The sequence below is a fragment of the Apteryx rowi genome, unplaced genomic scaffold (genome assembly GCF_003343035.1).
Source record: "Apteryx rowi isolate R43461 unplaced genomic scaffold, aptRow1 scaffold_252, whole genome shotgun sequence".
Classification (NCBI taxonomy): domain Eukaryota; kingdom Metazoa; phylum Chordata; class Aves; order Apterygiformes; family Apterygidae; genus Apteryx; species Apteryx rowi.
The window spans coordinates 348241-369608 of record NW_020448886.1 but is presented as its reverse complement, the minus strand read 5'-3'; the positions used below and the strand labels follow the sequence as shown (position 1 = coordinate 369608).

Sequence of the window (21368 nt, the reverse complement as noted above, 5' to 3'; positions counted from 1 at the left end):
GGCAGCCTTTCTTTGTACTACTAAGGCTAATAAGATAGTGATTGGTTCTGCACTGTAATTCATTTCTTCACTGACATTGCTTGCCTCTTCCTTTCCCAAAGACAGTAGAAGCCAGCGGAGGGTTGGATAAAAAGTTGTGTAGGGGGAAGCATGCCACAGAGCTCTGTGGATCCTCCACTAGACTCAGACTTTCCTGGTTCTGACTCCCCTCTCCAGTGCATGGGGTGGGAGAGTGCAGACTTGAATGATAACTCCCTGACAGCTGAACTGGATTTTTATTCTTGAAGTGTTCTTTTTGTTTTTGTTTTTTCTTCTTTTTAACTGTTCCTGGTGCTTTTTAACTGTACAAAGCCACACTGCTTCCTCTTAAGTCATTTAAGATTATGTCAAAGCACATCAGGACCTAGTTTTATCAGATTTTTAAAAAGTATTTGTTCACAGTCAGGTAGTCAGAGTTAGCTACAGCCACAGTGCTGATGGGGACTGTGCAGCCTTTCCCTGACATGACATGGCCTGCACACTGCAATAGAAAATGCTAAACAGGCTGGGAGACCAAACACAAAAATAATTGGTGGGGTTAGTATGTTCAGGGGGGTTTACTCTCTATAGCCATTAGTTCATCACCCTACTGTTGAGCCTTTGCCATACTTGGTTTCCCATCACAGCTGGGAATAAGAGTGCTACCAACATTGTGGCTGGGGATCAGCAGACAGACACCCTCTTCCTGGGGTTTTACCCAGAGTAGGTGTTGAAGCATTGGTGATACAGCTGGGCTACAGCATGAAACTTGTTTGGAGAGGTTCTGCCCCTGCCAAGCATGAGATGCAGAGCTTCCACCACATCATGTATGCCTTCTCATGATAAATTAAAAAACAGATGAAGTTCTTGTGTGTGCTTGCAAAGGGAATTTTTCGTTTGCTTATGGTACTAGCTTTATACATTGGCAATTATTTTATTTAAAAAAATCATTAAAAAAGGGCACCTCCATGCAGGAGAATACTTGTTTGGCTTATAGGCCAAAGCAGACACTTAAGCACATGCTAAACAGTCTTACTGAACATGATTACTCTCCTAAACTGGGACCATAAATAAGGTTATATTAAGGTATTCACTATATTTACATGTGACATCAAGAAAGTTATAATCAGTCTCAAGTCTAAGTAACCAATTTCTACATTAGAACATGCAAAAAATAGCGTAGATATCTCTTGTGTTCCATCTGAGATAGCAAAATGGGGTGTGGTTTTACTAAAAAAGCTAGAGTTCAAAAGTTGGTGTCCTCAGCAAAATGCTAATAGACTTTTTCAAACTCTGTAAACCAAGTGTCAAAATAGAAAAGATTGATATTGAAAGAGAACACATCCACATAAAATAAAACACTTTAAAATGGAATGTAAGCGGTTTCTAAATACATTAAAATATTACACTGACTCTGTAAATAGAAAACTAGATACTGCTGAAGACCTAAAGCAGTCCTTTCCAAATACTTCAAGTGTATATATTTCTCTCTCTTTACTATCATTAATACACAGTTGCTTGAGCTACAGCTGTTCTAGCACTTGGCAACAGTTCAAGTAACCTTCCCTCTTCTCTCTTTTGCATTTCTCCATCTTCCATTTCCAAATCACAGATCTGCCAGGGCACATCTTGATTTCATAAAGTTTTAGGAAAAATGTCACATGTCTTCAACTCTGTTGGTATGTGTGCAACAATTCAAGGAAGCGTGTCATAAATTCACCATGGTCCTTAGATTCACACGGGTAGTGGCATGTCTCTAGTCCCAGTGCTTCATCCAAGAGAAGTTATTTGCTGAGAAGCTCCCTTTTCCTTGCACAGAGTCTGCTGAGAAGGATTTCAGAATAAACTTGATTTATTGGACCCCGGACATGATACGGGGACTGAGAATTTGTTGCATAGTCCTGCAGTTGTGATGGCTTGCTTTGAGTGCTGATATATTTCCCCAGTGTATAGTGCCTTGACAATGGCATTGTTATGTGAGGACTTTCTTCAGAGGGATTGGATTTCACCACCTGCAAAAGAAATGACATATGTGAATGTTTTCTACATGCACCTAGAAGGATACACAGCTGTGTGCACACAACTGTTGAGACAGTTCTCCACAAAGCAGGTGCTGATACTCTTACCTTGAGCAGCAAGTTGCTTACAAACATTATTACAGTGGGTCAACTTGTTGTGTTACATGCTAATTAAAGTGCAAGATCCTATTCGCTCAAGCATTGAAATCTAAATGCTTAGCTACACTGTAATCATTTGGTTCATTCTGTAATGTTTTCAGTGTACTAGACTCTATCTTATCTTCATTAAAGACAATTTGATCTAAACTATCAAATGCATACTTCACAACTTGCTTATACATCTACCATCAGAAAAAAATAAACTCAAGACAGCCCTGACTTGCAGGAAGTTTTAAATCTAGACAATGCTCTGCAGTTCACAGCTCAGGTCCAGATCTGATCCCAAGTTCTTGAGGAACCTATGCTGTGTCTCAACTATGAGCTCTGCTAGAATCTCCTAGCTCTCAGATCTTGACGCAAGTTGTCCCAGCTCCATGTTGGGATGAGAACTAGGCTATGCCTTGTTTCCCCAAGAAGGGAGTTATGGTGCATTTTAACAGATTTCTCCCAACCTGGATGTTTGAGGTATCATACTGACATAACCACAGTGTGGTTCAGTAACTTAGAGACAGTGCAGAAGAACCTTCCTTCTTGGACTCCCAGACTGGGAATCCCTGGGATTACCATGTTTAACTGGTGTCAAATAATCAAATGTCCACTGGACTGGAGAGAGAAAATGAAAGGTAAGCTCCTCAGGCGGTCTGAGAGGTCTGAGACTGGCGGTCTACCGTGAGATGCTCAAGGCCTGACCTCAATGCATACACAATCACTGATGCAGAATGAAGCAGCTTTAAGAGAGACTCAATCTCAGAATTTTGTACAGATGCAGGACAGAGGATCTCTACCCAGGCAGTGGAAAATATAGAGATAGCAAAAGATGTGCCAGGTGGCTAACTTATATTTGAGAGGGAAAAAATATGCTGACCTGAGAGAGTTCTAATGTTCTTCAATTTTTGCTGCCATAACAATCACAGTACACAGTTGAAGGAACTGACTATATTTCTTAATGCATATATTTATGCAAAGGCATAGTAGCTTTTTAGAAATATAAGGTATATTTAGGGTCACTTAACAATCACTCAGAAACAATGTTTGTATGTAATTAAGCTCATAATAAATGGGCAGAAGCAACTCACAAAATTAACTGTGAGTTAACTCACTCACTGTGAGTGAAGAAAAAGCACATGCAAAGGCTTGAAAGACTGGGCAGAGAGGCTATGAGGGAGCTGGCTGAATTTAAAAAAGAGCAAGAATTATCCATGTAGAAAATTAATATATCCTATGATCAATTTGATACAGCTAAGCCAAGAGCAGTTATTTGTTTTCATGCAATTACTGCAGGTTCATTTTTCTAAATTAGTGCCTTAGATCACATAACTGTTCTGAAATGATGCCACCTTGAACCAATCACCCAAACCGCATTCCTGTTAGGCATAATCTCCAAGGAATGTAATTTAATGTTCATCCTGCAGCCAACCACTGATTAAGATACAAAAATCTCAAGGTTGCTAGTTTCTGTGTTGTGTTCATTACTTCATTGTCATTAAATTAGGGAATAAATCTGAATAAAAAATAGGTTCCATAAGGTCTGTTACAAATACTGGCCAATCTACTTTGTCCATAAGCATTTGAGAAGAATGAGGTAATAATTAAAAAAAATCATATTAGTGTGCATGCATAGAACTAGAAGTAGGTTTGGGCAAAAAGTGCCAAAGTTATGCATGATTTTTTTTGTCCCAGATCAACCTAATCACCCAATTAGTCCAGATCCCTTGGCAGTCTGAGCAAAGACTGTAGGTTCTACAGATCTGCAGATTTCTATGCTATCAGGGTGATCTGAGGCCCTCTGAAGTGTGTTGGTGGGAACCCAAAGAATTTATCAGGACAAACAGGGACAATAATAGCTTTCTACTTGATCAGCTAGCAAGAACTAAATGAGAACTACTGAATGCTTTTCAATTCTTGTTTTCTGACTGCACAGAATGTGAAGTCCCCATTCCCACACAGCTGTGCTTTAGTTCAGATGTCAGTTACAGAGGGGTGCTGTCTTCTGGGAGCTTAGGAGGTCATTTTTAAGAGAAAGAAAGTGAAAGTACAAAGCAATGGATTTAATCCTTCTCATCTGGCTTCATAAAACATGAAAAGTTCTGGGGTTTTACATAGTGTTCTTGGCTCTAGCCGCAGAGGCAAAATGCCATTTTCCTGGTGCAAACTGCTCCAGCACCCGATGAAACTTCATTTGGCAGGATCCAGAAATAAACTGATGACAAAACTGTTAAAATTAATGAGATATCAAAAGTATTCAAGGACTTTCTTTTTACTTTTCTCAAGAACCAAGGCTGATTTCTGGTGGCTAATGGATTATCCTGGGCACATCTACGCCTCTTTCAGGCACAGTGGCCTCTGAAACCTCATTAACAACAGCTCTGCGAGCCAAATTCTTCCCTGATCCTCCCCTGAAACATATATTCTCTGTTAAGATCCCTCAGACTGAAAAGCAAGGCCAAATCTGCACATGAGCTCATACAAAATGATGGAGGAGTGTATGAAAAATGCTGATGACTGATCACGCCCTGCTGTTTTCCACCCAGTTCCATACAAAGCATCTGAAATATTTCACTTTGAAGTTCTCCATTTTGCTCAAAAGGTCTGTGGAAATGGTGAGCATCTGCAGTGACCCATGAAGACAACATCTGGGTTCTAGACAAAAAAGGATCAGCATAACTGTTTGGGTGAAATGGAGGGAGGCATTTACTCCACAGGACTGATTATCCATTGCATAAATATCTGCTCCATGATTTACTCCCCCTTTTCCAGCTTCATTTAGACTGTGAGCTGTGTTCATCTCTCTCTAATGTATTGTGCAGAGCAGATTAAAGGATCAGTTAACTAACCATGTCTGCTGTGTTTGGTCCCACAGGGGGATAGAGGCCCCAGCAATGGGCTGCAAACATATGAGCTGCTAAGGAGTCAGAGGTGGAAATCAACTGTGACTGTCACACTCAGTACATGAGATCAGACAGGTCAGATAAAGCTCCCAAACCTGTGCTCCAGCCCAGTGACCCCAGTACTGGAACAGAGCCCCAGCCAATTGCAGCTGGTTGTTTTGCTCTCTCTGCTTTGAAAACATATTTATCATCCGATAGACAGTTATGCCTCTGAGACTGTGTCTTTTTTTGTGATATTTAAGGAGAATATTTAAAGCCTTATTGTTATTATTTTTTTTTTTGTTCTGCTGTATTTAAAGGTGACTGCTGTGGCTGAGAGAATTAAATAGAATTCACTAACTACAAGAAAATGGTCACACTCACTAGGTAAGAGTTTGGCCAGCAGGAACCACAAGGACACTCTGGAATCTATGTCTGAATTTTACTACTGTCACCCTGAATTTCAGTTTGTTTGTCTTAAACTATTCCCAGGTTCAATAAGCCACAGCAGATTTCATGTGTCTGATGAAGGAAACGCTATTTTTAGATCCTTACTCTTCATGAAACTGAGGAAAATACATCAGAGTTTTCCTGACATTTCTTCACAGCAAAAACTAGTGCTTCCACCTCATTCCTGGTGGAATTCCATGGCCCAGCCTTGTAGCCATGAAGCTCTGTGGCGCTTCCATGCCAACCCTGAGCACAACAGGGTCCAGGGAGTGGTTTGGCTGAGGCTTACAGAAAAATAGGCATGACTTGGCAAAATAAGCAAATGGCTTTTATTCTTCTCTTGAAAGATTCAGAAAACATTTGGTGGTCCCTGCTATTTGCAGTAATTTGTTTTGACAGAAAACAAATTCCTAAAATCGTTCTGCAAAAAATGCTAACATTTCAGCTGTGTGGTAGACAGTCTTTTTTATTATTTATGTACTTTTGATGACTCTAATAAAAAAAATCTAGGATTTTCTTCATAAGAAATAACTTGTGGATTCCTGTCTCCAACATGATACATCAGATTACTTGTGTCATTATTCTGGTTGGTAATTAAACTCCTGAGATTTCTTTCCACTGGCAGCTCCTTCTAGACTCAAAGCCCCCAGCTGACTGTGAAATAGCATAAATATGTTAACTCTTGGTTTCAAAGGGATATCTTTTGCATCCTTTTTTTCCTGCAATTGTAGTTTCGGTAAATTTCTTTCCATTCTTTATTTCTTTCTATTAAGGAGCTTGCATCTGTCATCTCTTTTGATAGTTCAGAAGAAATATAATCTTCCTGAAAGATATGACAGTTCAAGTTTTATGGTCTTAAACAGACTTTGATGGAATAAATTGTGGCAGTTTGTTAGTTTTTTGTTAAATAGACAATCCATATTTAATTCATATGAATGAGGATTCTTGTAGAATCACAAGCAAGTTATTACTGTACTAAACATTATCTATAGAGATTCCAGAAGGCTTCTTTGTCCTTAGATCCAGTGAATTGAAGCAAGGGGTTAGTGACGATCCCTGAGTGCATAATTTCAGTTTTCACTGAAGAAATGTTTTTTAGTAGAAATCAGAAGCTAAACACCTGGAAAGACAGGCACCCCCTTTATTCCTCAAAACTTGTTCTAGTTTCCAAGGAGAGTAATGTGATATTCACGGTTCTTCTTTAAGGCAAATGCCTCAGTGAAATGTTCAGATTTTCAGTGGACTGACCACTCATAACAGGAATGTAGGAACTGGTCTTTTGTATCAACAAGTTGGTGTCATGTGTAATGGTGGCATCAGTGATGCTTCTTTAACTACCAAATGCAGAACCACTGTCATCAGTCTTACAGCAGAAGATACCTTCTTAGTTGACTAACCAGAAATAATACTCTGTTTTCATGCAGGGCTTCCTGCACTAAACCAGGGAAGCAGTTCCTCATTTGTTACATATAAGGTACAAGAAATGCAAAAGCAAAACAAAACCTTCTTTTGCTAATGGGGAAGAGCATTCATATGAAAAGACAGAGCACATACTCAAAATACATCCTAAAGAAACCATAACTTTAAATATCTTGTTTTTCAAACTCTTTACTTTCCCTAGTTTGGCAACCTCCAGGCTGATTTTGTGCCTAGCTATAATAATGTGTTTGCTTATTGTTTTTGATTTAATCCATGAACTCTTGTCATTTGTAATATCTTGTGAAGATTCCTGCCAGAACTTTGAAGCATCAGAAGAATATGTCCTCATTTGCTCTAATCACATATTTTACAGTGTGCCTATTTCATTCATTCCAATGATTGCAAAATGGAACACAGAATCTCTATAGATATTCAGAGAAAAAAGAAAACAGAACTATTCACACTAAAGAGAATGAATGACCTACCATCTTCTATTGGTATAGTCAATTATTATAACTATTTCAGATAACTTTCTCAGATACATGAAAATAAACATACAGCAGGAAGATAGGTATTTATTTTAAGCTCCATTTTAAACGTATCAGTGGTTTGATGGGAGTCTGCTGACCAACTCTAGTCTGTAGTCAGGCAAGAAGGCTTAAGACAAACACTTGTGTGGCTGAGGTATGATAAACAGATAAACTGAATAGATCCAAAAGCAGTAGGAATATATAACGCACAGCAAATAATATGAGAACCTGGAAACCATACAATATCCTTTTATACAAGTTACCTTTTCAGCAGACCATGCTTCTTTTTACTGAGGCATTGCCATTACATCACATTTAACCAGTCCTCAGGTTGTGTTCCAGACTGAACGGGAAGTGACAGGTACCTTCATACCTACTGCAATCTTTGCAATTTTTATTCAGGCCTAACTTTGAGTCATGAGCGTGAACCTTGTTGGATACTTTCTTGTTTCTAAGAACCAGGCAGTTAAAATATCTTTATCTCAGTTTAAATAACTGAGAATGATAAAAACATAAACTATTACCTCATGGAAATGACACCCACACTTCCCTTGCAGGAATTCTTTGTAGCGTCCCATTGTGATGACAAAGGTGTCAACAACTTCATAACCATAATTCTTTGCTGTATCCAGAATAACCAAGTTTTCATTCCATAAGTTTTGCACTTCTGTCTGCATTCCAGATAAAATATTGCAATGTTAAAGCAGTATCAGAAGGACTGCTTAAAGGTTGTATTCTACCATTGAAATGAATAGCAAAACAGTATTTTGAATAAAACAATTAGGTTATATTACACACATGAATTACTATAAATTAACTCATGAAAATAGCTATCACTCCAAGATATTTGTAGGTTTTTGCACAAGTTTCTTAAAATGGGTTTTGTGGCACAGAAATAGTTATCATTTCTCACATCTCATATCATTTCTCACAGAAATGGTCATCATCCTTTCAAATCATCAAAATTTTCCCTTATATACACAACAAATCAGGTTGCTTTAAATAAGATTTAAACTAAAAATCTAATTATCAGTAATTGTAATTACTTTTCAGTAGTTGTATAGCTTCCTTCATAAGAAGATTTCGATGTTGTTTAAATATAATTACTGTGTAACTGTTTCTTTAATATGTATATAGCTAATATGAAATATAATTCAGAAAAAAAAGTCCTATTACAAAGTTATCTGTTTAAGAAATGATGAAAATCCCCCTGTAGAAGACAAGTTCAGCTTCAAATCAAAGTCATTGAGACTATTGCTTAAAAAGGAGTGCAGTGCCATGGGAATCTTTGAAATGGTTATACTGAAGAACAGATTATTATTTCTCAAGATATTGAAGGAAGGACAGGAATAGAAAAAAGGTTAGCTATAAATTTGTTAAGTCAGTGTATCTGACACTGCAGACAGAAAGGCTTTGTGAGTAGCTGGGGTAATCCACAAGTCCAGCACACCAAACCACATGGTTAATTTGGCATATGATTCAGATATTGAAAAGAAAAAAAAAAGTTGGGTACACAGTGTAGCTGCTTTCTTGAGTTCTATGAATTTACTGGGCAAGAAACTGAAAAAGGCAATCCTGGGAAGCCTTTAATGCTTTTTCTATTCTTGCCTCACCGTCCTTGATCAAAATTCTACTTCTTCCATTTAGGACTTAACTCTGCTGAAAGCTATGACAGGAGCTAAAACAATTCTTCTCATTGATTCCAACCATTTCCCTAATTTATCCTAATTAGACATCTGCATAAATTAGGGAAATGGGTGCAATCAGTAAGAAGAAATTCAGTGAAGGCAAGGCAGACAGTACTAACTTAGAAAGAAAGAATGGGCAAAATCTAGCAAGGCAGTCTCAATAGCTAAAAGAATGGTGAGAGTAACAGTAAATCATATACTGAATAAAGCAATGTGTTATGATTGCAAAAATAGGTGAATGCCAGTCTCCAATGTGACAGTATTGTATGTAAACTATGACAGCTAATTATTTTCTCTTTTCAACACCTGTGAATAGCTGGAATGTTATATGAACCGTGATAGTCAACATTTATTCTGTTCTGTCCTCCAGCACTTCCCAGCTTTGTCTCATCCACACATTTTATATGTATTCTCTGTTATAAATAGAGAATTTCTCCAAATTGTAAATAAAAATATTGAATGAGTTACACAATATATTAAAATGAGCCCATCTGTTACTCTGAGAATCTTGGACATGATTTGAATTGACTGTAACACCCTATTAACATATAAATAACAGGCTAGACTCACTGGTACTTTCCAGCTGCTTTGCAATGTTTTGGCTTAATAGGTTAGTTAAGATAGATTTATGGAGAGCTGTGCAATATAGCTAGACCAGTGAATCTGATCCAGCAATAATCATGGAGGAAGCCTGAGGAGGGTCTGTGCTCTATGCGGTACAAAGAACAACCTGCTTATCTCCAACTCAATTTCTCAACTTTGGCACTAGGCTTAATATTGGAGGTTTTTCTAGTTCTTGGAACAACTGACTGAGCATGACATCTCTAATGGCGCTCCGATTATGGTGCAACCCATGAATTAACTGTAATTGGTTTGAATCTGCATCAGCAAGCCATATTAGCAAATACAAACATATTCTTTCTTTGATCCACTTAAAGCTTGCTCAGCAGAGGTGGTAGCATATTTTGACCAGACAGCAAAATTATTGCTGAAATGACAAGTCTTCCATGAAAATGCACTCCAAATATACATGTAGCTTACCTGTGATAAAGAATGTATTCCATCCACAGGTAGGTGAAAGCCCATCCCCATAGATTTGATAATCACCAGAATATTTGATAGATTTTCCCTGTTTGGCAAATGAAAAGGAAGTACACACATTTTACTTACAGACACATCAAAAGACACTGCAATTTTTTTCTTTCAAAGTCAGTTAAGTGCACACCCATGAGAAAACAAATGAAATGTTTGTATTTAAAATTTCTGGTGAAGTTGATTCTCATTTATCATATCGAGACTTGACTTGGAATAACATTAAGTACATAACATTACCTGTTCAAAACCTTTTGAATAATTTGCAGGTGATTGGACTTAAGCCACTGAACACCACCTACAATTAATACGGTCTGGTCTGTGTTCTCAAGAGGACGTGATCTGAAACCCAGAAAGAAAAAAACAACACATGTTGCCTTAAAACAGATGGCAAACATTTCAACTGCATTGCATTACATTTCAGTGAACCGTATCTGGCATCCTGATCAGCGGCTTGATGTCATTTTCTGCTATTTTTCAACCACACAATATGGTCTGCACACATTATACTTAATTGTTTACTGACTTTAATTGCAAAATCTGTTAAACACATTTGTGAATAGAATGAGAATACAAACAAGCCAGCAATATAGTTTATACTGTACCTCTGCAATAGTTGTTCTAGTGCTTTCTCAAATGTTGGTCTCTCATTTACACTCATCCAAAATTGGGGATAGTAGGAGTAACTGATAAATGTTTTCCCCTCATTGATATTGTGATAGCATTTAACATCATGAGTCTTTTGCCATTCCTGAAGAGTCTCATTCACTCTTTCTATTAGATAGTACATCATTCCTCTGTTAGTTGAGTCACCTATGAAAAGAATCTTTGGATGGGAAAAAAAATGATTTACTTTTGGTAGTTACAGACTGCAAAACCTAATGCTTAGAAGAGAATATTGCTAGGCTGGAGGCTTGTAAACCCCATTCAAGACTGTTCAAGAAATCTTTCTATGAGCTGTCAGTTCTCCAGTCCTGTCATCTCAATACTACATTTTCCTTTAGCAAAATATATTTGATTTGATTAACAAAAAGCCATATTATATGTTACAAAGACAAAAAGTAAAGGTTATAGATGGCTATAGCTGCACAGTTATAATTCTGTATTTTTCATCCTTCTTGCTCATTTCTTTCACTTAGGTTTATATTTACTTCCAGTTGCTAGTACAGAGCCTCTCTTGATTACCTGCAGCTTCCTGCTGTAGTTCCTCCAGTTTTTCATGTGGTTTGTTCCTATACAGTGTGTCTTGGTTAGTTTCTGTCTTCCATAAATGTGATTCATTAGAATTTAAACCAAAGTAACACACATACTAACAAATGCAGTAGCTACCCTATTTTCAAAGAAATTGTCTTTTTGCCATTTCAGGGGGGTAAAAGAGGATTATTTTGGTGGCCAAGACTCTGAACTGAGTCCTGGTGTGTGCGTGTGACATGATGATAAGGAAGCAGTGCTGTCTGAAGACAGTTTGAAATTCCATCAGTATGACAGAAGTTGCTTCAAGCTTTACTGGGCTACTCTGAACTTGTGAAAAAATAAAGAAACCAAAATTGGGTTTGATCATACTCATTTTGTGGACTCATCTTACAAATCAAGCATTTCTGTACATGGAGACCACAGAACTTTCACATGCTTTTTTAATGCAATTGCCCTATTTTTAGTTGATAGGGCTGACATTTCCTCATGCTGAAGAGAACATGTAAGCATTGACAAAAGTCTGAAGGGGAAGAGAATCCAGGTTCACTGTGGTTTGCCAATGAAATGGTGTGTGATCTATTACCACTACAGTCCCCTCAGGCAGAAATGCACATATAGGAGCATAAATGTAAAACTGGGAGTCAGAAAGCCCACAGAGACATAACACATTAACAGCCCTGTTTGTCTGCACTGCAGTATGATCCTTTTCCTACCTCCTCTGGCACTGTCCTGGGCTCTCTTTCTATTAAGGGTAGTTGGCACCCCGTAATTTGGGGTTTTGTTGTTTGTTTATTCGGTTTGGTTTTTGATGCTTTACCACTTCCACCTTGAATATTTAGTTATGCAAAGAAAATTTAGACTGTACAGGCTGACTCAAGTTTAAGAATAAATTTGCAAAGCTTCTTTCAGGGTTCTTATTTGGTGAAAATATCTTGGACTCCTCTCACTTAGTGCATCAGTATTTGTCTATTCCCTCCAGAAATGCCACAGTTTGGGGGACTAATTCCATTTCCCACCATAAGCCTATTGTGAGCAAAAATGAGCCACAACAGTGTACCAAAGACAGTTCCCATAGTACAGAAGCAGTTTAAGATGAACATATTATGGTCTGGTGGCAGGGCTAAGAAAGAGCATGATACTGAGCTGAACCATTGTTGTCTGCAGAGAAGCCCTTGACAGATTGTGTATGGTAGCAGATAAATTAAAATATGCATTGTGCACATAGAGATTGTTTTATGTCCTGTCCTGGACCTCTCAACATTGCTTCACAGAATAAATTCTCAAACATCTGCTGTTCACATTTAGATTACGCAAGCACCTCTCACATGCAAGGGGGTTTCCAGCATTCTTCATGTTATATTACAAGAAACCTCTTTAAACCAACTATATCATGACTCACAGTAGCAAAGGATCCTTGGTAGCAGAAGGACTGGTTTGATACTCCCTGTCTTTCCTTCTCTCAGACAGAAGATTGCACACAGCTATTTACAATTAGTAAGATAGTTTGCACTTACAATATGACCAAATTTTAAAGTAGGTTAACTTGAGATTTTAAACAACAGTTCTTCTGATTTGCAAAATCTCTTAATCTCTCCACTTTGTCTATACCTATGTCTCTTTAATCGCTCTGTTTCATAAATCCATCACTGTAGTTTCTAGATGTACATCTAATTCAAAAGCAGTTCTCAGATACTAACAAGTAAGGATATTAAACAGTAATGTGAGTGAGGATATTATTAAACTGCAATGTGGGTGAAAGCATTTCTGTAAATCATGGAACATCATTAGTGCAATGACAAACAGCTTCTACTGGGTTATGCACCATAGTTGGTAGAACATGTTAGATTGTTTCTCCTCTACATCTAATACCATACAATACCATTTTGTTATCACTGACTGTGGTAATTTCTAATTGCAGAGGAGCATATTCAGCACTAAACTGCATGGATTTGGCAGAAGTGGCACTTTTATTTCACTCTTCATTCTACTCTGACTACAGTTCTGATATAGATATTTTGTCCTTGCAATTGTATTTACTCTAATCTCATCTTCCGCTGAATTCAAATAACAGAACAAAACACTTAATGGTAAAAAGGAGAAATGAAGCATGGACAAGGCCAATGGACATGATGAAAAGATGTCCTGTTTTGCTGACACTGCGTATTTACTAGCAGTCTAGCTGTGGAGTGTCATTCTAAAGATTTTCAAAGTCTCAAACACTGCAGAGCAACAAAGACTGCAATTTAAATTGTCAGCCTCTTTCCCATTTTTTCATTTTGTCAAAAACAGAGCAAAACAAGTCCCCCCCACACACATTCAGTTCACTCTATTTTAGCATTGTAGAGCTTTAAAATTTTTACACATCCACATACATCTAAGCAGCAGATCCATGTGTGAGTCTTCAAGCCTGCACTGGAGCAGTCAGCTGGCAAGGTCTGAAGGAGAAAACTATCAGTGGGAGGGCATTCTGCACACTCATTTAGAAAATCAGTACCAGGAGAGACAAGCCAGTTAAGATAATTTTTTACGGTGACAGTTCTAGTCCTTAAATGCCATGGTGCTTGGCACTACAAGAAATATAAGCTGGGATTTACAACGGTATTTTTGTTGTTGCCCTGGTGTTCTGAAAACATGAAGGGGATGATAGCAGTCAGAACAGAGGATTTTTAGACCTGTCAGTGTAACTGGAAGAAACAGATAACCTTTTGGGCCCAGACACATTTCTTCAAATAATATCACAAGACTGAAGAGAGTGCTCACAGCCCATCTCTGAAGGAGAAAGGTTCTTAATCTTAATTTTCACTCTAAGTGATCTTGTTGTCAGGAGGTAAAGCAGAAGGCCAGGAAATAGATTGGATTGGATACCTAATGCTACTGAGTGCCTGGATGTCTAGCTGGATATGAGTATATATCGTCTTGGGAGAAGATGTGGCTGAACAGGATGAATCAGGAGAAAGACAGATGGCAACATCACATTGGTCAGGAATTCACTAAGGAAATTAACAAAAATACTCAGAAATATGTCTGCTATGAGAATAGTTAAGACCTGATATAAGTCAGGCAAAGAGAAACAAGCCAAAGGAGACCTGTGGATGTAGAGAAAGCCTGATCAAAAGTGTAGATTACTCTAAAAGATATCAGTGAATTCTAATAACCATATTAACCTTCAGTCAAGAAGTTTTTGACTGTTCAGAAAAGGTATGGGCCCTACCAGGTCTGTATAATTTCAATCATGCAATTCTATTTAACTCCAGCTACTTCTTTCACAGTGAAATCAAAGCATCATTGAAAAATATGTCTTTAAAGATAGGTCTGCAGGATGTGCAACCTATTCTCCCTGCTGTCCAGCCCTGATGGAGAGCTCTGAAGTCTTTTTGCTGTCTTCACTGGAGGATATCAGCAGTCACACTCTATAGACTGTGCATACTGGAATTGTAATGGGGATGTTCTCCCAGAAGTCCAGCAGAGAAGATCTCAGACAGAAAGAAGGATGACTAATTATTTGATGTACCCCAGGTTGCCTGAGGTTCACATGCGTAGCTCATCACCATCATATCTGCACACACAGAGAATCCACTCATCATGGCCTTTTGGATACCCAATGATCTGATCTGAACTGTCGTTTCAACTATGCTGTGAGACATCTCTAAATCCTTGAAAGACAGACAAATTCTTCTTTTTCTTCTGGAAAAAATTCCAGGTGGAAGGACATTTCTAGGGAATCCTATCTGCAAAGCAGCTATAAACAAACACCAGCTTTGCAAAGTGCCCTTGCGCAGAGCTGGTCAAGCACATTTTCACTGTGGTATGTGAACCATCAGAATGTATCTTACAAAGCATCCACATTTTGCAAGCTGGCTTCATTTTCAGCGAATGCTTGGAAGACCCAAAGGCTAAAGTAAGCAGTGTATAGCCCCAGGAAGAAAGCTCATGTTCTTCAATTAACCAAGAGTTTCAATGAATCAGAATTTAATCATTCAATATAATTGAGTGTGTGGTAGCTATAGCAACATTTATATCATTCAGTTGTACCAACTTACTGCAGCTCTGCATGTGCCATGTAGCATTTAATAACTATTTAAGCCAATGGCTTTGTCGATAATTTTGTATTTAGCTCTACAACATTCATGATCAAAATGATGGTTCAGGTGTTTAGAATATGCCATATTTCATTTTCTTTACAGTTTGGCACAAGGCTTAGTCATGTGCTGTTCAGGTCAATGGGGGATTTGTCTGTGGGATGACTAAAGGATCAGGCACATACAAGGCTGTAATTTTACTAGACACAGAACAACACTTTCACGCAGACAGATGTTTTCAGTGTCTTTTGTTGCAAACATTTACGTGAAAAAAAATCCATTATAACTTTCAAGCTTCAATATATTGTGTAAGCATAGTGGAATTCACTTCTTAACCAGACCTATCATTATAAATTAACCACACTTCTTAAGAAATTTAAACACCTGTAAGTCCAAAATACTACTTAACACTAAATGTTATTAAGAAATTGTAAGCTAAAATTACTGTTTTAACAGCTGAATTTTAAGTACTTCAGCAAATATTGCCTTTTCATATTTCCTGTGCTTAATTACACATGACTCAATGGTACTTTACTACAAGACTAAACTCTTACAAGACTAAATCATTTTTGAATGATAAACAAAATATATGTTCCCCTGCTATTGAGGCCAGCTTTCTGTATACTGCTAATTGGACAACTAATTACCTTTTATAACCCCTTTCCTTTCACCTATTTTTAAAAATATTCTAGTACAAAAATCACAGCATTATGCCTTAATAGAATTGTATAAATCTTACATCAAAAGCTTATTAACCACTGTTACAATGGATTTGTTGAGCCACTATAATACTAATGTAATCTTTCTAATTATGACTGCTTATTTCTTTGATTCAATTAGGGCATACATATGTAGTTCCTCAAGTACTAGTATTTACAGAACAATATAACCTGCATCTTCTTGGCCATAGTAAGAGTTTAAAATGGAGAAAAAGGACTGCAGATATTAAAGTGAACAAAATCCACTCAGCCAGAAATCACCTTAGACTCAATGCTTTAGAAGTTTCCTGTTTATCATGTCTGAAATACAAACACATGACTGATTAGTCTTGCTAACACATCATAAAGTAAAATAACGTCTCTTATAAACTGCTTTTGTGACAGTATATCCTTTCTCATGTCTCCACCAATTTGAGTGTTATTGTTTCACTACAGGTGGTCTTTATGTTTTTATGAAACAGAAACAGCTCAAACTCTAACACAGTTTTATATGCATACAAATTAATATAGTAGTTAATGAAGATGTAAAACCAATTGGAAGCCATATCCGGGGCTGTTATTTCTGTTATAGAAAAGGAGAATATAATTTTAGAGATGAGCTCTGAAGTACAAATAAATTTTAATACAAGACATAAAAGCAGCCTGAAGTTAGAAAACAAAATTTAATAAGCATCTTTTGTAGGATTTATACCTAAATTAGGAAAGAAATGCTCTGTTTTAATGACCATAATTATATTTCAGAAACATGAATAAATACACAAAAGAAATTAATGAGCAAGGGACATATCTGAAAGCTGCATTTTTCTGTTGTTCTATGAAACATGGGAAAACTAGAATATCTGCATTTCAACATGCAGCTGGTCTTAAGTGTATTGCATTTCATATTCACTTTCCACCTTATTCCATCAGTTGCTGAAATTCATCCACACCAAGGATATAGCACAGCAGTGGTTAATTTATTGTATGCTTCCTTTCACATTCATTAGGGTTAGAAGGACAAGCAGTTTTTTCTTCTTTTTTGCATATAAAACTAAAAGGAGACTATAAGCAAATAACCTGTGGTTATCACAGCTAGAAATTGGCAGTAGCATAGAGGTTAACATCTCCTTTTCAAAAAAAGAAGAAAAAAAAAGACATAATCACAGACACCTGTGGTGTTTACAAAATTGTCTTACAATGTTTTAGCATAAGAAGTGAAGCCCAGCAGGTCAGCATCCTGAAACCAAACAATATTTTTGATTCAGGACAAAAATTAGAGAAGATAGAAGTGATTCATGAATACCACTACTTGCTTTACCTTTGATTCCTATTCAAATTTATATGAGTCTGAACTTTTTTATGAAGGATATTCAAAAGACAAATTCAGTCATGGGGGGTATTAGTATTTTGATGAAAGACATGACTTCATTTGACCCAACTATGCTATAGACACACATATCTCTGCTATTGAGAGGGAGGATTGGTAATTATGTGGCCTATTTTTGGAGTTCTTATTGCCTTAGTTCGGGATGAACTTTGAGCAGTAATTCAAAGGCTGTGTGGTCTGGTGTTGAGAGAATGGGACTGGGATGGGAAATCTCACAATTACTTCCAGTTCTGATGGAACGATTTTACCTCTGATGCTGTAAAATGTAGATCATGATACATGCTTCATTGGTAAAGGATTTTGAACTCCAGAGATCAAAGTTATACAAGCTGAATATGTGTGTGATAAGTGTGATGGCATAATACATAACACCAGAATACAGAGATACATAGATTACTTGAACCATTTTGAGAAATGGACACGAGTGAATTCTGTTGTTCTTCTCTACTTCAGCAAATGGCAATAAAAATCAAATGGTCTTCTAGATCATCTCAGTATCCTTGCGTGGGTTGCTGATTTGCAGTTCTGTTTTGCTCTCCTTTTTTTTTTTTTTTGGTAATCTGCTTACATTTCCCACTTTGAAACCTTCGGCTTATTTTAATAAGGAAACTATGATGTCATTAATTTGGATAGAATTCAGTGACCACTGTAGTGCTTAAAGCCAAGGTATATAATGGTTTGAAACTAATATTACCAATGAGGAAATATAAATATGTATAAGATGGTTACCAAAGTCTTTTGTATAATAAAAATATTTCAATCAAAATAATTATACCTTACTATCTGCTCAATAACTACCTTATAAAAGATTTAGTTTGCTTAAAGGTGTATAACAGCATACAGAGTAACTGAGAGGCAAAAGTCTTTTTCAGTGAGCACCTGAAAAAAAAAACTTTTTCTGTTACATCGCTCAGACTGTGTAAAGTAACCCTAAAATTTGCCTTAACTACAGACAAAATCAGGACCTTATTGTCCAAGCATGAGGACAATTCTTAATCATCTGATTTACGTATGAAGAAAGTCTCCGACCTCTTTAATTCTACTGCTGTGAGGGAGGTGATACAAGATCTATGCTTACTTATTTTGGCGAAAGAAGCATAAATGTTATTCTGAAATGATTCACAAAGTTAATACTACTGCAGTGTAACAACAGAAATAATATTGGGGAAATAAAAATGCAGAGATATAGGAGAAATTTACCAAAAGGGAAACATGCATTAGAAAATGATTTTCAAGGAATAAATCAGTTAAACGAACATCTGCGCTAAGACAAGAATAGTCTTCCAGCAGATTTCTACAGACCCATGAAGGTTATTAGATAAAGAAGAGAGACCTTTGCAAAAGAAGCGGAATGGGAAGCAAGTGCAATTAGTTTTACAAAGTTTTGTCTAATACTATGTTAATGTAGTTCAAGTAGGATCTGGTTCTCATCTAACAGTAGTATAGATCAGTGACTTCAAAGATTCAGAACATATAATGGAATTTGAATCAAGGAAACAATCTCACAAACTTTCATTTCATATCCTGGGTTGTAATGGACCCTTAACAAATGTTGTCCTATTTTTGTCACTGGTGAATATGAGTGGTCAGATTCAGGAGATGGAAAAGTGAGCATAATCCTCCCAGCACTACTCTGGCAATCCATAATGGTATATTTTTCCTCTTCTGTCTGTTTATTCTCTGATCAAAGGGTGCTTGCTTACTGAGGCAGCCTGATATCTACGTAAACCAAAAACCAAAGAAAAGCTAGCAAACTCATTTATATTTTTTAATGGGGTCAATCTAAAAGTGTTTGTTTTGTACATGAAGGGGAAACCCAGCTTCTCCCCCATAGTCAAACCTATACTTTTTTGAGACACATATGATAGGAGAAACCCAAAGCTCTGTAGTAATGGTGAAAACCATTGGTGGAAATGAAGTAAAATGGCAATGAAGGACTTTGTGCAGGATGAGAAATGACCAGAAAAGGAGGAGGAAATGTTAATTGAAAGACTATTATTTTTGTATTTTTCTGCATGGAAATTATCTCAGATTTTATCAAAATGTCACTATTAATTACTATTTTTTACCTAGACAATACACTGAAAAATCTTTATAACAATTAATTACTTACTTTCTGGATACCTGTATCCTTAGTAATGTACCTGAGCCTCAGGTAACTGATCTCTGTCAACTGTTTTACAGTCATACCATGCCTATAAAGGAGATCGTGTATTTCCAAGTAATCACCTTAGAAGCTTCACTATAAGAAAAGAATGTGCAAGAAGACTTGGTAAGATTAGCGTGCACAAGCAATGCCATGCATTAGGTATGCAGCCCAGGAAACCAAACTTGCATGTAAAGTATAAGACAAACTGTAACAACTAAAGCAAATCCATTTTTCATTCACAGTGCTTATACACTCGCTACGATTAAGCACAGTAGGTTTAATTAGTAACCATGTACACCTTAGGTCTGGAAACTCCACTGGTGGGACCTAAGGTCTATTCTAAATGGCAGTGTACAAGTATGAGGTTAAATTATTGATAACAGTTGGTTTTCATCCCTGTGGATTTCCATCCAAAAATTTTTTCGGTTATAAGTAAGGATTTTTTTAATACACCAATCATAAAATTGTTTTTAAGACTTAAGGACACTAAATACCCAGGTAAATACAAATGAATTCAAATGTAAAATCCATTACCTACCCTTCTGCCCTCCACACACTGCTGGAGCTCAGGCCTGGCTAGCACGGAGTACTGGCAGCCGTGCGGCTGCCACATGATTTCCCTCCAGTCGCAGGTCCTGTTGTCAGAGCAGCTGAGGCAAGGGACAATCCACTGCCCTGGAAAACAGCGAAGTGGTGTCAGCATCTCCTTTGTATTTCTAGGAATAGCCTTACTACCTTACTAGGGAGGAAGTGAGATATTGTCAAGTATTTTGTCCTTGGAGTTTTCCCTACTTTTAATTACCCTCCCCTCCCATTGAAGAGTCTGTTTCCTTCTTCTATGTTACTCCTTTTCCATTTAGCAAGCACGAGAGTTTTTGCTTTCTCTGAAGGGACTGGGAATGCTCAAATTTGTGGGTTGTGTATGGGTTCATTTCTTATTTCACTTTGCCTTTCTTGTAGCAGCTCATCCTTTCTAAACAGAAGCGATACAATAAAGGGAAAGGGCTGGGGTGAGGGAGGAAGAATGGGATACGAAAACATTTGCAGAAGTATCTAAACACAAGATTCATCTCATCTATCATCTAAAAGTTAGGCAGCTGATCAAAGTTAGAGAGCCCCTTGATAGTGAAATGAAGCAAGAGAGAGGATGAATTTCAGAAATTCTTATCTCTTTACATTAAGAAAATCCAGCCAACTGGCCTGGACTACATGAATACACTAAAGATGGTGAAAATTAGGTGAGATGAATAACCTGTGTAATTTATTAGAGCCCAATTCCTATTTTCAAAAATGATTTTGCAGTTTAGGAGCATAATGTGAGATTACCAAAAATCAGTGGGTTTAGGCATCTGTTGCGTAAGGTTGAAGGTAAACGGTTTAGTTGTTCTCTAAAGCTGTTTAACTCCAGAATCCTTCTGGAAGTCAGAGGAACTTAGCTTCTGAAGGAACACAGAAAACCCGGGAGTTGCGTTTGTATTTAGACCAACACCAGAAACACTTTTTCTATCCCATATAAGTGCATTGGGCTGACAAGAGCTCCCAGTGTCTATGTAGGTATGCCAGCAAAATCTGCTTTTGCCTGGGATTAAAGGAGTTACACAAGGAAAAGCACAGAGATCA

At 37.3% G+C, this 21368-nt stretch overlaps 1 protein-coding gene across 1 annotated transcript in view; it reads right to left on the bottom strand.

The window, feature by feature from the left end:
• Positions 1-1308: 1308 nt before the first annotated feature.
• Positions 1309-21368, bottom strand: part of CPED1 (cadherin like and PC-esterase domain containing 1) — a 154828-nt gene continuing 134768 nt past the window's right edge. Inside the window, exons 19-24 of the mRNA XM_026067055.1 lie at positions 20287-20423; positions 10847-11067; positions 10482-10583; positions 10191-10278; positions 7986-8132; positions 1309-2030 (exon numbers count right to left, since the gene is read on the bottom strand). Of these exons, the coding sequence (XP_025922840.1) occupies positions 1803-2030; positions 7986-8132; positions 10191-10278; positions 10482-10583; positions 10847-11067; positions 20287-20423 (923 nt within the window). The 3' untranslated portion in view covers positions 1309-1802. The remainder of the gene's footprint in view (positions 2031-7985; positions 8133-10190; positions 10279-10481; positions 10584-10846; positions 11068-20286; positions 20424-21368) is intronic.